Raw genomic sequence first — 15534 nt, forward strand, 5'->3', positions numbered from 1 at the left:
TTTTATTGAACGTTTATCAAAAAAGCAAAATATGTCGATGAAACAAATGTGATATTTCCAGGTTTATGGAATTGTTAATAAGGATAAGCATAAAGTAATGAGAAGAACTGAAGAGCCGTATCAATAGTGTATTAAGTGGTTGGCTTACAGAGAAATATTGCTTCATGACCTTTCTATGACTAGATGTGACAGGCTGAAGGTGAAGATGGGATTTAGTTACTAGGCAACATGAACACAACATGCTTACACTCGGTCCCTCCAGTTAATAAGTTTCAGGTTCTGCTACAGTAAAAACTTCATATATAAATGACTTTGCACAGCATTAAACAGTAATTAGAATCTCTTTTTCAGATCAATAATTAAAATGATTCAATATGACTTTTTGTCAGATCAATATCATTAAGTTTATTTTTTTTCTCTCAATGTTCAAGATAAAAAAAAAAAAAAAAAAAGAGCTGTTGAGTATATATTGACTGTGTGTGTGTGTGTGTCTCCAGGTGTGGATAGAGTTCGGTCGTATTAAGCTTCCTCAGGGCCTCCATCCCAACGACCTGGAGGAGGAATGGGGCAAACTCATCCTGGAGATGCTGGAGAGAGAAAAGGCCTTAAGGCCAGCAGTGGAGAGGTATGAACACACACACACACTCTGCTGTACGTACACACACACACACACACAAACCCATTTTGGCAAGACATAAAATCTGTTTTATTTCCAGTGACATGCCCACTTAACCTCTCTGAGTGTGTGTGTGTGTGTTTTCAGACTTGAGCTGCTGCTTCACAGAGCAAATAAGATCCAGAACATGGCTCTGGACTGTGAGGAGAAACTCACGCTGGCTAAAAACACACTCCAGGCTGTGAGTAACTCTTTGTTAACGTCATCTATATTACTCATGCACACACAGGATCACGGCTTTACACTGATGAACATTTAGTGTCGGATAACTTTGATATTATTATTTACAACCCTGGGACAATAAATATTAGTCCACCGCGTTCTCGGCTTTCTGTCTCCTCTGGAACCTGGATACAAGTAGATGTCCTCCATCCTCCATGTTTTTGTTTGTTTCATCTGCCTGAGGACAGATGGCTTTGACAAAATAAGAATCAGTCAGAGTGGAAAAAAATCGAAACAAAACTGTGCTTATTCCAAAATAGCAAATCGTACCACTGCTCAGCATCGATGCATCCAGCTACCTAGAAATTAGAGTGTAAACCAACACGACTGCGATAAGTCCAGTATTCTCAGTTAAATAAGAAGGAACGGGCTTCCCCAGGGAATTCTTTCATGTTCGGGGGGTAAAACAGTTGGTTTTTTCAATTCGTCAGAGGATCTGATCATCAAACAGATTTGTTCCTTCCTTTCTGTTTGTGCCGTGAGCTTCAGTCACATTGTTCCCTGAATTGATGGATTCATGTTTACTCTTCTCATGCTTTGATCTCACTGTATTGTTCACTGAAACACTAACCGCAGAACATGATACTTCAGAAAGCAAACAAACAGGGTGATGTGCTCCGTCCTCCTCCTCCTGCAGGACATGTCCCGGGTGGAGAGCGGCGAGGTGGTGCAGTGTGAGAAGGAGCTGGCCTGCTACCTGCAGGACTGCGAGGCTCTCATCACTCAGATCAACCAGGAGCTCAAAGTCCTCCGAAACGAGAAGTACTACCAGGTGGAGCAGCTGGCGTTCAGGTGAGTGTGTGGACTGTAGAGGTGTGTGTGTGTGGTAAATGGTCTCTGCAGGCTGACGGTTGTCTCTCGCCCGCAGAGCGTCCTGCCTTCAGGAGGAGCTGGTCTCCCTCAGACTGCAGTGCTCCAGCCTGTACAGGAAGGGTCACTTCACTCAGGCCCTGAGCAGCACCGGCTCGGAGCTCACCAGCCACAGACCGTCCGACAGCGGCCTGTCGCTGGGACAGACCCTGCTGGGGGCGGTGGGCGCCGTCGGAGCCGCGCTGCTGCGGCGGCCGATGGCTCGCTCGCAGCTCGTGGCCATGTCGTCATCGGAGGACGAAGGCAGCCTGAGGTTCATCTACGAGCTGCTGGGATGGGTGGAGGAGACGCAGGTCCGACTCTCACCTCAAACAAAAAATATCACTCTATTTCATCTCATTCCATAAATTCACCCGACTCTTTTTGATCAGTTTGATTTTAGTCGCTTTCTTGTTTTTTCACCAATTTACCACCTTGAAACAACAATAATGTCATAATGGCCTATATTAAAATCATTTTGCTGTTTTGAATGTATTATAGCCAAAAGTTATTTCATGATTGAAGTAGCATTAAAAAATAACTTAATAAAACTGCAGTTCTTGTAAATAAGGTTTTGTGCAGTTTGCGTATCAAAAGAAAGTATTAAAGATTTGTCATATTTATTCATTGAGGAGATTCACTGTGCTGCACTCTTTCTCAAACATGGTTGAAAACCGTTTTTACTATTTTATTACATTGTTCTCCCTCACATATTCTTGTTTGTATTGAAAGTGGCTCTTAGATTCTGGCACCATGTTGCTAAACTGGAAACGCAGTGCCACAAGAACATCTTCACAATCAGGAGAAAAAACAATTAATTCATCCTTTAATTATTCATAGAACAACAGGAGCTTAAAGATTGCTGAGATTTAAATAACACAGTCAAATGTAGATTCAAAGTGCATCACAAGCCTGAAAAAACGTAGTTTTATAAAAACGATAATAATAAGAGAGATTTTCTGTGTGTTTCAGGAGCTGCTGGAGCGCGCTGAATGGGGCGCAGATCTTCCGTCTGTGGAACACAACCTGCAGGAGCACAACAGCATTCACACTGCAGTGGAGGAGCTGATGAGCGGCCTGCAGGAGGCGCGCAGCTATGAGGTACATGCTCTCGTTTCAGTTCCTACAACAGCAAACACACACAGGCACAAACCAGAACCATCTTTTTTTCCTCCCCGTCGTTCTTAAAAAGTTTCCCGTCCACATGACACCATGAAAACACCTCGATGCGATGTAATCCACGTAGCCAGACCTATAGGGGGCGCTGTAACTCTGCCATAGAAATACACCAAAACGGAGAAGAAGTGTTTGTCGCTCATCTTTGTATTGGAGAAATCTAAATTCTTCCCTTTTTAAACCAAATAGCATCAGTTATTTCTGCAGCATGATGTCTGCCATTGTTGTTGTTAAGTGACGTTGCAGAGAGGGTCGAGAAGTGCGGCGATGACATCATCGTTTTCAGCGACTGCGCATCTTGCCCGTCCACACGTCATCGGCGAGGCGGTGTTTTCAAATTTCTCCTCTCTGGAACCCGGTCTCACAAAAAGCCATTTTCAGGATCCTAAAAGCCTAAAACTTATGCAGTTACATGTCATGTGGACACACACGCACGCACGCAATCACACTGTGATGTGGTCAGTAACAGTTCTCTCTGTCTCTCTCTCTCTCTCTCTCTCTTTCTCTCTCTCTCTCTCTCTCTCTCTCTCTCTCTCTCTCTCTCTCTCTCTCTCTCTCAGGCTAAAGTCTCCCCCAACTTTAAGAGCAGTTACTCGGACACTCTGGCCAAGCTGGAGCATCAATACTGCAAACTGCTGGTCAGTTTCAAGTCACACTGGAGTTTTGTGTGTGTGGTTTGTGTGTCTTTACGCTCTTTTGTTTCTCTGATCTCTCGCTTTCTCAGATAATCTCATTACAGCATGACAGGACTGTGGTCTTATTAACATAATTCTGCTCCCTCTCTTTTGATCCCGTCTCCCCTTTTTTTCTTTTGTCTCTACCCCTCCCCGCCAACTGGTCCTTCCCACATTTTCCTGTCTAGAATTTTACGGCTCTACTTTCGTTCAACATAAGAAAATGGACACATTTGTTATTTAGCAATTTGAAATGATAAAGTCATGTTGGTAATTTCCACAATAGTTCTTCAGCTTCAATTGGCAATTTGTCCAAAAACAAATTTTCTTTGTTTTCCTTTTAGAGGTAATTATGATATTATAGTGAGTACTAGTAATTGTATTAATAATAAAGCATAAGCCATGAGAGAAGCCTAACAACATAAAGCGAAGCTGTGAAATGCATGAAAATAAAAAAATGAAGGGACCTGATCAGCTTCAGATAAATCACACATTTAAATATGGGAATGAGGGATAAATGGAATTAAATAATTACATTACCTTATACATTATAAAATTCATTTTTCTGCAAGCCTTTAATTCTTATTTAACAAAAGAAAACTGAGGAATAAACTGGCCTGATAGTTTATGTGAAAAAAATTAATTTTTCTAAAGGCGCCCTAGAAATTCCTGAAAATGCACAAAAGCCCACAGTGCAATCTAAAGCATGAGACACTTGGGGCATGTCTCTGTTTTTTTTCTATTTATTTCCTCGTGTGCTGCTGATCAGCAGGATGATGTGTGTTTGTTTGTGCGGTTGCCGTAGGAACACTCATCATGGCGCCTGCGCAGTCTGGAGAGCTTGCACACGTTCGTGTCGCACTGCACTGAGGAGCTGATCTGGCTCAACGAGAGGGAGGAGGAGGAGATCGCCTTCGACTGGAGCGACAGCAACAGCAACATGAACGCCAAGCAGGAATTGTACAGCGTGAGTGGAAGTGGAAGGAGCTGAAGGTTTCCTCTGGCTCAACAGAACACAAACAGTCCCAACAGACTTTTCCGCAGTGTCGCGATACCTGCAGCCCAGGGTGAAACAAACGAGACCGAAACACTTTTCTTGTCCTTCAAGTAGCTGTGGAAGTGGCCAATGACTAGATTAGAACTCAGAATCAAAACATCTGACCTTTCTTCTCATTACCATCTTGAACCATCCGGGCTCGTTGTCCTGCTGTGTTCACAGGAAGTGAGGTCGGAGCTGGATGAGAAACGCGATGTGATGCGATCGCTGCAGGAAACAGCCGGAGGACTGTGTCAGGACAACCATCCAGCCAAGCAGACGGTGGAGGTGAGCTTCATGACGTGATTCAGCCTGGCTGCTCGACCTTTACACATGTTGCATTTCGCCTCCGAAGCTCGGAGGGTTACACTCCCAACAAAAACCTTTCACTGAAATAGGGCGTATTCTATTTTAATATAAATCCATATCACCTCAAATAATTATTCAAAATGACTCTCCCGGTGTAATCTAAAAGATATATTACTGTGTGCTGCTGGTGTGTTCACTAAACATCAGCAAGTTAACAGACTTTCACCAGCATGTTTCGTCTTACAGTTCAAGTTTGCCCCGCCGGGTTGTTTATTAAGTGAAACAAGCAGCAGGAGGAACGATCAACACAACTGAAGTTATTGGCTATAACACAGGAGTGTTAACTACCTGCTAAGCATGTAAACACCATTTACCCACTGGAGCCAATCAGGGCCACTGCAACTACCCACCAAGAAGAAACTGACTGGTGCTGAAGTGACTCAACACTGCCATCTCATGTACAGCAGAGGAATTACAGTTCACATATTGAATCTTCAAACAAGTTGAACGGTAGTTTTTAAAGTCTGAATGCTAAAAAAACAAAAGAAAAATCCAGCAATACACTAAAGCTGAGTGGTTTTGACCAAATGATGAATATGACATAACATTTCAACATATTTTTATAAATTGTATGTTTCTGATTTTAAAAAAAATCGTGGAATAGCAACAATAACTGTCGACACTGCTCATTTGAGAAAAGTCCCTCAAAGCCACAAACGGCTGAAGCTGTCAGACAAACTGACCCTGTCGCTGCTGATCAGCATCCATGTCAACGCCCTGCAGACAGAGATCAGTCGCTCTGCTCCGAGTCAATGGATGTGCGCCGTGGCTCAAACTGAGGCTACGCTCTCCCCGCAGGTCTCAACTCTCATGTCACATTTTTTGCTGAAGTCGAACATTTTTCTAAATTTTAATGCGACTGCCGTCAGACTCCAGTGTGAACAGTCCACAATCAGCACGCTGTGTTCATGGAAGTGAATATGGATGTTACACATGTCAATGTTTGTCTATCACTTTTGAAGTTTATGTGCGATCTGACTGTATAAAATAGTCGATATGGGTGAAATATGAGCCATTTTTTCCGTGTGTTATCAGGCCTACAGTGCCGCCCTGCAGACTCAGTGGCAGTGGGTGGACCAGCTGTGTGTGTGTGTAGAGCAACACCTCAAAGACAACACAGCATACTTCCAGGTGAGACTGAACCTCCCTCGACCTCATTTAACAGACTTTCATATGCAACCGTCTCAGTTACATCATGACATCAGAAACGTGTGTATTTCACCCTGTTTCTGCTACAACACCGTTATCGTGTCTAAATCATCCAGAAAGTGGATCACTTCTGTCCGTCTGCGTTCTTTGTTCAGTTCATGAGCGATGCCCGGGACTGTGAGTCGTACCTCCGCCAGCTGCAGGAAACCATCAAGAGGCAGTACACCTGCGACAGGAACAGCCGGCTGAGCAAACTGGAAGACCTGCTGCAGGATTCCATGGTATCCACCTCTCTGCTTTATGTCTGTTCAGGGCAGATTTATCGACAGACACGTTACCTGTTGATGTTATAATATGTTATTAATATCACTTGTGTCTGTAGTATTAGACTTGTACTGACTGCAGTAAATACCATCTTGGTGTGACCTTCACCTTGTGTATGAAGTTATTAGCTTTTCTCTGCGCCCCCGTCTGTCTGTGACCCTCCGTCCATTTATCTCATCGGGTGGTGACCTCTGGCCCCTCCTGTCGGCCCGTTGTCTCCCTCCACTGTGAATTCTTAATGAATCCTCTCTGCTCCCGATGAGATGGAAATGAAAAGTAATTCTGCCCGTCAGGGCGAGGAGTGCACAGTTAAATGTTTAATGGTCGGTGGTCAAGCGAACACGAGGGGCTGAGTCAGGAGACGCCATGTCCCGTCTCCGGGTTAACGGGCTCATGGTAACATGCTGCACTGTGGGAAGCTCAATGTGATTCAGACCAATTTCTCTAGGTCTCAGTCAAGCCTGTCATGATTGTAGTTAAGTTATTTATTTTAAAAGTAGTAGAATTACTTTTCTAGTTACTGCATATGGGAAGTAACTCTTATCTTGCATGACTCTCCATCAGTTCTGTTTATCTGCCAACAGCTGTTATATTAGTAAATGTTTAATGGAATTTATTGTAATGTAGTCGAATGGTAACATTTGGTTTGGTCATCATGGAGAGACGATCTCAGTGAAACTAACTTTTTTTAAGTCATCCGTGCTAAAATTAGTTCTGTTTGATTGTTTATCTCCTTTATCGTCTGTTATTCAAATATTGCCTCATAATCGAAGGGGGAAAGAGACTTTGTTCAGTGTTAGAGCAGGTCCTTATTGCTTTAACAGAAACAGATTTAACCTGATTAGTTCAATAAAAGTCCAATCTAAAGGTCAGGGCAGCTTGTTCTCTAGATTTCCTCTTGTATCTGTTTCAACCATGTGTTGCTCCTGCAGGAGGAGAAGGAGCAGCTCATCGAGTACAGGAGTACGGTGGCGAGCCTCGTCGGGCGGGCCAAGACGCTGGTGCAGCTCCGCCCACGCAGTGCGGAGGCGACGCTGGGAGCGACGACGCCCATCAAAGCCATCTGTGACTACCGGCAGATCGAGGTACCCAGCAGTGAGATCCCCACACCTGTACAAGTCTCTGGATACCTGCAAACTGTTTCTAGTTTTGACATCCATGAAGTGAGGAAAAGATGTGAATTCAGCTCCAGTTGACGTGTGATCTCCCCTCACCACCACCCGCCTCCTCTCTGCCCCGCACCTCCTCACCCGATCCGTCTGTCAGCTCCCTGATTTGAACAGTCTTCTTTAGAGGCATGTGTAGCAACAGCACTCAGTTTGGAAGCTGAAAAAGCAAAATAATTATGATTCAGTATTTATTACTGACACAGTCCATCCGGCAGTTCTTCTGGCTTCAGCCCAGGAATTCCTGGAACTAAAGATTCACGGTCGGTGGACTTGATTCTCTCTCACGCTCAGCTGTGACGTCCTCTGAGAATCTAAAAGCTGATCAATTATACATCTGTCCCGTCCTTTTAGCAGGCTCAGTTAAGACATCCAGCAATCCTAAATTTAGTCACAATGCGTCCGTTTGCTCGCAGGACGAAGGTGGTTTCTCTGAAACGTCACGAAGGAGATGTAATCTGCCACCAAGCTGAAGTTCATCCTCAGAATATGCTGATTTTCACCTACAGACTTGCACATGATAATCTTTCTCTCCTTCACTTTCCTGTGTCTTCTCCTTTCTCTCCATACCCTCGTGTACCTTTATGCTTCTCACTCCCTCCTCCTCCTCCTCCTCTTCCTCATACCTCTCCCCTCCTTCTCGTCTGTCGGCTGGGCTGGCAAGACAAACGTCCAGGTATAGCTGCCTATGTTCTCCCTCTCTCACCTCTGATTCGTACACTGCACACACACGGCCCTCCTCCGGTTGTCGCTCTCTCATCAGCTGATTCCTGGTTTAACTACAAATATAAACGTGTGCATTGTTTCTGTGTAGCTTTCAGTCAGCTGGATTTTAAAACTAATATTTATTCTAATAAAACACACATTTGAACTGTATGTAACATCAATGTAATTAAGAGGAATTAAACAAACTGTAATGTGAAACCAGAGCAAACTTTATATGAAGCGAAAGGATTTAACTGGCAGTATATCTTTCAAAAACAATATATATTTAAATCTGAAAGAAACTGAATCTACGACCAACCTCAAGTGTGTATTATAGTGTCAAACATCAGGCCTGCATAGCACAAAGGTGTAAAAATAAGAAAGCCAATGTTCCATGCAGCAGATGTCAGCATTCACATCTTGGCCAGTGAAATAGCATTAACAATCAAGTGATGCCATGAAAATAAATATGCATACGACAGACTTCAGACCCACATCAGTCTGAACAGAAACACTTTGGCAGGTCAGAGTTCAGATATTATCAAAATTCTCACCATTTATGAATTATTCTGTCATATTTTGCTTTTCTTTATAATAGTTTTTAAGGAGAAAAGAGATTTTTTCCGCCCATGCTTGATTGGTTCAATAAAAAAAGGACTAATTCCTTCCTAATATGATCACATTTTAATTCTGCGTCACCGTTCATGTTCATGCTGCACACACACAATCCAGACGTTGCGTTAAATAATATATTTTCTCGGTTGATGATTAGTCACACGTTGCTTCATGTTGGGCTGCGATCAAATGATGAGAGCTGGCGGCAATCACTGAACTGAGTTTAACACTGTCGATTCCTCCCAGGCTCATTCAGTCAGTCCAAAAATAACAAGCTTCAATATGCATTCCATGTATTTACTGTATGTGCCGAGCTTTGCATTATTGATGTGTGTGTGTGTGTGCAGGAGGGGGTGAGAGGGGGTGGTGGGTGGTGGAGGCACGCTCTGACTTTACCAGCTTATCAACCCAAACTCTCTTTTTGTTCTCCCTGTGTTTATTAAAGACTGGGTTTTCTAGGAAACCAGCACAGGCCTCAATAAACCTTTGAGTTTGGAGAAATTTGCTGCTTTCACGTTAAAAAGCTTCGGTGGTGCAAAGCAGCTTTTCACTCCACATGGCATCGTCCCTGTGTCGGCTTCTCTAATCTCATCATGTTGAAGCTCCTGCTAACGCCATGAAGTCCATTAATGTTACATTTTGTGTTTTATTAGGAGTCTTTTTACCGTTTAGTTCATGTTTTTTTTTTTTCTTTTCTCCTTCCTTCCTTTGTTCAAATCATCCCTCTATCATCCCGCCTTCTTACTCACCTCCCTTATTTTCTTTTAACCCGACGTTGGAAACCTTTTCCATTATATTATTTTACCGTTTCCACCTTGTTCATCTTTCCATCCCCTCCTTCCTCCTCTCCTCTGACTCTCAGATCACCATAAGCCGAGGGGAGGAGTGCGTCCTGGAGGACAACTCCCAGAGGACCAAGTGGAAGGTGATCAGCCCGACTGGGAACGAGGCCATGGTGCCGTCAGTGTGCTTCACGGTTCCTCCTCCCAACCAGGAGGCCATCGACACTGCCAACAGGTGAGACTGAAGTCTCCTGAAGAATGTCAACAACATCCTGCACATCTTCCTCAGGGAACATTAAAGCATTAAAGTGCAGAGGAAAAACTTGGTCTAGACAGAAAATGTGGATTTGATCCAACATTTCATCTCCTGCTAATATTTATTTTGGTGCGGCATCCGTGTCGCATCATTTTCTGCCGCATTTCTGTTGGTTGTATCAGTCACTCTGGGTTGAATTGAAGACTCTTATATCATTATATCTATCTATATAGGCTTTCTGTGATCATACAAACCGTCCACGAACCGTTTTCACTGTACGACATAGGCTACCATCAGAAGCCCATCCTTTATCTGAGACGGGCATAATCACAGTGTGTAGTTCTCCTCTAAAACGGAAGCTGAAGATCGAGTAAAGATTTCTCCAAAACATCTTCTTTATACCACTTTATCTAACACAGGGTTGTGGGTGAAGGCAGGTTTCACCCTGGACAGTCAGCAAAATTAAAATAATGTATATACCAGTAGGTTGTGGTAGTATGAGGAGAAAAACAAGTGAGAAGTTTGGCAAAGTTTAAGTGTGTCTGTGTGCTGTAAACAGTATTTAAAATGGTTTCTAATAGCTGTTCGATTCAATTTGTTTCTGTCTGTATTATAGGGAGTAAAAATCATGTCTTTATCAAAAACATTTAGTTGAAGGTTTGTAAGGGAAGTTTGTCGACTTAAGCGGCATCTTAAAGGGTAGTACTGCAAATACTGTAAATCCTAAAATTGTTTAACCTGGAATTAAGATATTGTCTCAGTTTTTGAGTGATATTTGTCTTGTGTGTTTGTGTACACAGGACGGAGCAGTTGTACCAGAAGGTCATGGCTCTGTGGCATCAGCTCCACGTGAACATGAAGAGTGTGGTGTCCTGGCACTACCTGCTCAAAGACATCCGGACGGTCTCCGAGTGGAACCTGGACACGGTGAGACGCAGCATGTCTGCAGGGGAAGAGGCTTTCCATTCTCTCCGTCTTCCTTTCCTAATCAGCCGCTGTGTCTTTTCCCTTCGTGTGTCACGGACAGGTTCGCTCTCAGTCGCCGTCGGAGCGGCAGCATGTCCTGGATCACCTGCAGTCCCAGCTGAGCGACTTCCAGTCAGACAGTAAAGAGAGCTCTCTGTTCACGCCGGCTGAAAGGCGAGAGCTGGAGAAAGACGTTCAGCAGGCGCAGCAGCACTGTCAGGACCTGCTGCACAACATGGAGACAGGTCAGACTCTCTGAGGCTTCAGGCATTCCTCCTCCATGACACCGGAGCTCTGACCAATGATTTACTGACTATTAACCATCTGTTCATATGGAAATGAGCCTTTTATCAGAGCGTCTGATCAGGTTCCTTTCTCCTCGCTGCAGTGGAGAAGGACGAGTCGGTGTCTCGCTCGTACCTGTCGGAGCTGCAGAACGTCACGCTGCGTCTGAAAGAGGCCGAGCAGAGGCTGATGAGGGGGATTGAGGCGCCTCCTCCCATCCTGCTGTCGGGTGACAGCACTGACAACACCGTCCAGATTGCAGAGCAAGAGGTCAGTCAGAGCGCCACCTGCTGGATGTGTTTAGATACTTTTTAAAATATTTGTTTTATCAAATAAAACATATGATGGAACAAATTATTCATATTCATGATTATTCTAGAAATGATTACTCAGCTCCCAAAGTTCTCTGAGGGTTTTTACCAAATATTTTTATTTACTTTACTATTTATGTAGAATAATGTGATCACATAAGGTCAGTAAACACACCTTAGTGTAGCAGAACTTCACTTTGTCGCTCTGCGTTTACCCAGCGTCTCCATCCTTCTTTTCCCTTCAGAAGCTGCTGTCAGAGCTCGACGCTCTTCGCTCCAATCTGGGCGACGTGTCTCGCCGCTGCGTCACTTTCTTCGAGGAGAAGCCGACGTCCTCCAGCATTCCCGTCCTCCGCTCTGAACTCAATCAAGCCGTGGAGAAAACAGACAAGCTGCACAACCTCTCATCCGTCTACCTCCAGAAGTTCGTCAGCTTTTTTTTTTTTTCTCACCAAGATTGTTGTGCTGCTCCGATAAATACACTGAAGATTTTATTCAATGATCATTTCAGATTGAAAACAGTAGACCTCCTCTTACATGGCCTGGATGAAGCGGAAGGTCAAGTGCGGAAGTACGAGAGCCGACTGAGTGACGAAGACATGGTTCCTGCAGACACAACAGCCCTCCAAAACCTCCGAGATCAGCTCGGGGTCAGCTCACTTGTTCAATATTTTCCTCTCACATCTGACCATGCGTCCCGCCTCTTTTGTAATCCGGCTCCATTTTTGATCTCGCTGCAGAAGTGGCAGGGTGAGCTTGCGGAGCAGGAGAGCATCTTCCAGTCTCTGCAGTCTGAGGTGTGCCGGGCCAAAGAGGCCGGAGCTCAGCTCAGGAAGCTCCACCCAGACCGCAGCCCGGAGCTGGAGCGCTACCAGGAGAAAGCCAATCAGATGGCAGAGAGGTGGAGCGGCATCAAAAGGCAGATGGAGACGCGGTGAGTTTGAAAGGCTGGACAGGAGTTAAAAACATATATATTTTCATTTAATGAAGCACAGACATGATTCACAGGGTTAGATTACCTATTATATGAGTGTTGGAAGCTCTGATCTGTAGACATGTCGTCTGTTTTACTTTTTTTTTTTTTTTTAAACTGAAAAAAAGGTTTTTAGTCTAATTCCTTGTTATTCTTCAGCATTTCTTGCTGCCTGTTCACTGTGATTAACGCCTCCAAGTGCCTTGTTGCTGGAGATCATATCAAAAATATCAAAATGTCATATAAAAACTGTTTTCTCCTGCAGACGGACGGATCTAGACACTCTGGGCTCGTCCCTGCAGCAGTACAGAGACGGTCACTCGGCCTTGATCCAGTGGATCGAAGAGACGACGGAGAGACAAGAAAACACACAACCTGGACAGAATGACAGTAAAGCGCTGTCCGAACAGCTGGCCCAGCAGACGGTGAGCAGCACAGAGTTCATTAGTGTGCAGGTCTGATTCAGTAAAACACATCAAGAAACGATCTTAGCTACTATATCGTAGGAATTCTGTAGTGATTGGGCGTTTTAGCATTTTCTGTTGTCGTTCCACTCGTCTGGAACTAATTAAAACCCCTCAATTAAAAGGATTTTAAGGCTGCTGCTGAATGTGTTTGGTGGCTTTGTGATGCACAGAATTGATTCTCTGCACCACATCAACAGCCCCAACGCACGTTTGTAATCAAAAAGAAACCGACTCATATGAGTGATGTTTTTATTTTCCTTTCAGGCATTAGTAGTTGAGATTGAACAGAACCAGACCAAACTAGACGAGTGTCAGACCCACTCCAAACAGTACTGCACATCAGTGAAGGTAAGAAACTGCCTCAGGTTTATTTTTTCCAACATTCAGGACTGACACGCTCTCATAAATTGCAGTTTTTCTTCAGTTTAACGATGTTATTCTTTGACAGGATTATGAACTGCAGCTGATGACCTACAGAGCCTTTGTGGAGTCGACACACAAGTCGCCGGTCAAGAGGAGGAGGATGCACTCGTCCTCTGACGCCATCACTCAGGAGGTGAAAGAAATAGTGTCTTTGTTAAATGTACCTGAAATGTGGAGGTTTTTTTGTTGCTTATATTTCATTGTAAATTATTAGATGAACTGAGTGTGTGTTGGTTATTCTGCAGTTTATGGATTTACGCACCCGCTACACGGCCCTGGTCACCTTAACAACCCAACATGTGAAGTACATCAGCGATGCTCTGAGAAGACTGGAGGAGGAAGAGGTGAAGCCTCGTCTCAATATGCACTAATTCATTCTTACTCTGACTTGTTCTTGTTTTATTTGCTCTTTTTATTCACGAGACGTGTCACTACTACTGTGTACTACTGCTTTTCTCATGAGAACCGACCACATTTTACTGGAATTTTACTTTACAGTGTTTCTTATTTAGCATTGGGGTGTTTTCATTGTTCTGCGTGACAGTCAGAGATTGCTGACATGTTTCTTTTTTGACACTTCCTGTTTTTGTTCATCACCCTGTGCAGAAAGAGGTGGAGGAGGAGAAGCAGGCCCGGGTGGGCCAGGTCTCAGACCTGCTGGGCTGGGTGAAAGGCCTCCAGGGGCGGACTGGTGGCCCCAACGCAGAGTCTTCACTCGCTGCACAACAGGTGTGTTTATGTGTGTGTGTGTGTGTGTGTGTGTGTGTGTGTGTGCAGCTGTTTGAATACAGTACAATAGTGTTTCATATATCATCAGAGAGTTTTCCACAAAACTCTGTTTATTTTTATGGTTTGTAGTTTGCAGTCATGTTGAGCCTCACTGACTTTATAGTGGTGTTTCTAATATTTTAACCTTAACGTACATGACATTTTAAGTAACAGTTTGAATTAGTTCAGCATCACTGCAAACTATATATTTTTAATGAAAACATAAGCCACATCTTGATCGAAGGTCACGGGAACTTTTGGGTCGGTGCTGCTTCTCAGTGACTTCCTGTGCCAGTTTAACGTTTCAACTGGGACCTTTCTGGTTCAATACCAAACATCCTCAATTTATTGGGAACACAATTGTGGTAATAAAGTAAAACTGATTAATTTTTTTTATACTTGGTAGTTCAATTATGATACATCAAGTAGTCCTGAAGTCCTGAAGGGGGCTTGTTTGGAGGTAGAAAAGCCCAGAACTAAATTTAGACCCTGGTTTCAGTGGTCAAAAGGCACAAAGTTCCTGTTGTTGTGATTCAGCATTAGACACATTAAATCCTCCCTGACGAGCTCAAACTAAACATTCACTTTGTAAACCCCTGGCAGGGCTTTGACCTAATGAAGTGGGCAGTGAGGGTCTAAAATGGAAGAGCAGCTATTCTTCACCCCGCTAATCACTTTGCTCACGTCTCTCCTGTGCAGGCCATCAGTGAGCAGCTCGCAGCCAAGAAGGATCAGGTGGCTGAAGCCATCAGGAGCGCACAAGTCTTCCTCCTGTCCAAACAGGCCAGCAAGTAAGTTCACAACAGGAATAGAGACCTTCAGAGACAGAGACACCACACCTCTGCCCCAGAAACCAGCTCAGAGCAACACACACCTCCTCCTCTCCAGGTTTCTACTCAGGATTTCACTTCCGTCCATATTCTGTCTATCATGTTAGTTAATGAAAGAAATACATGCACTTCGATCTCAATGGACGGCCTCACACAGTCACCACAAAATACCGGCGTCTCCAAAAGGATTAATCAGGTTTAGTGTGAAAACCATCAAGTGACTGCATCATGAAAATGATCAGGTTTGATTTACTTTAGATAAAAATGACTCAGACATTGTTCCTGCCACAGTCTTGCTCTTCAGACGGCCTCCTCCCGGAATACGAGACTCACCCGTATATGTCTTTAAAGCTTTTTCACTCAGAGTGAATCAGCTACTTTTCACTGCTGCATCACTGATCATCGTCATCATCACTATCTGCTATTGAGTGTTGTGATCCGATCCTCTCCTAGTTGTGAATCTGTGTGAACCCCAGTGGACAAATTGTGAACAGTCGCTTTTATTGAAAAAT

The 15534-nt window shown here is 44.0% G+C and overlaps 1 protein-coding gene across 1 annotated transcript in view; it reads left to right on the forward strand.

Annotated features, from left to right (window-relative positions):
* macf1a (microtubule actin crosslinking factor 1a) overlaps positions 1-15534 on the forward strand; it is a gene marked incomplete at its 5' end in the record, with an annotated part of 210032 nt that overhangs the window by 120140 nt on the left and 74358 nt on the right. The window contains 24 exons of the mRNA XM_080485773.1: positions 498-625; positions 764-857; positions 1536-1690; positions 1767-2061; positions 2720-2848; positions 3484-3561; positions 4403-4564; positions 4817-4921; positions 6038-6133; positions 6307-6432; positions 7408-7560; positions 9824-9978; positions 10800-10926; positions 11027-11210; positions 11354-11520; positions 11807-11985; positions 12073-12211; positions 12302-12495; positions 12800-12959; positions 13266-13349; positions 13450-13557; positions 13670-13768; positions 14031-14153; positions 14892-14983. Coding sequence (XP_080341899.1) covers positions 498-625; positions 764-857; positions 1536-1690; positions 1767-2061; positions 2720-2848; positions 3484-3561; positions 4403-4564; positions 4817-4921; positions 6038-6133; positions 6307-6432; positions 7408-7560; positions 9824-9978; positions 10800-10926; positions 11027-11210; positions 11354-11520; positions 11807-11985; positions 12073-12211; positions 12302-12495; positions 12800-12959; positions 13266-13349; positions 13450-13557; positions 13670-13768; positions 14031-14153; positions 14892-14983 — 3332 coding nt within the window. The remainder of the gene's footprint in view (positions 1-497; positions 626-763; positions 858-1535; positions 1691-1766; positions 2062-2719; positions 2849-3483; positions 3562-4402; positions 4565-4816; positions 4922-6037; positions 6134-6306; positions 6433-7407; positions 7561-9823; positions 9979-10799; positions 10927-11026; positions 11211-11353; positions 11521-11806; positions 11986-12072; positions 12212-12301; positions 12496-12799; positions 12960-13265; positions 13350-13449; positions 13558-13669; positions 13769-14030; positions 14154-14891; positions 14984-15534) is intronic.

This window comes from Lipophrys pholis, assembly GCF_963383615.2.
Source record: "Lipophrys pholis genome assembly, chromosome: 17".
NCBI classification, from domain to species: Eukaryota; Metazoa; Chordata; class Actinopteri; order Blenniiformes; family Blenniidae; genus Lipophrys; species Lipophrys pholis.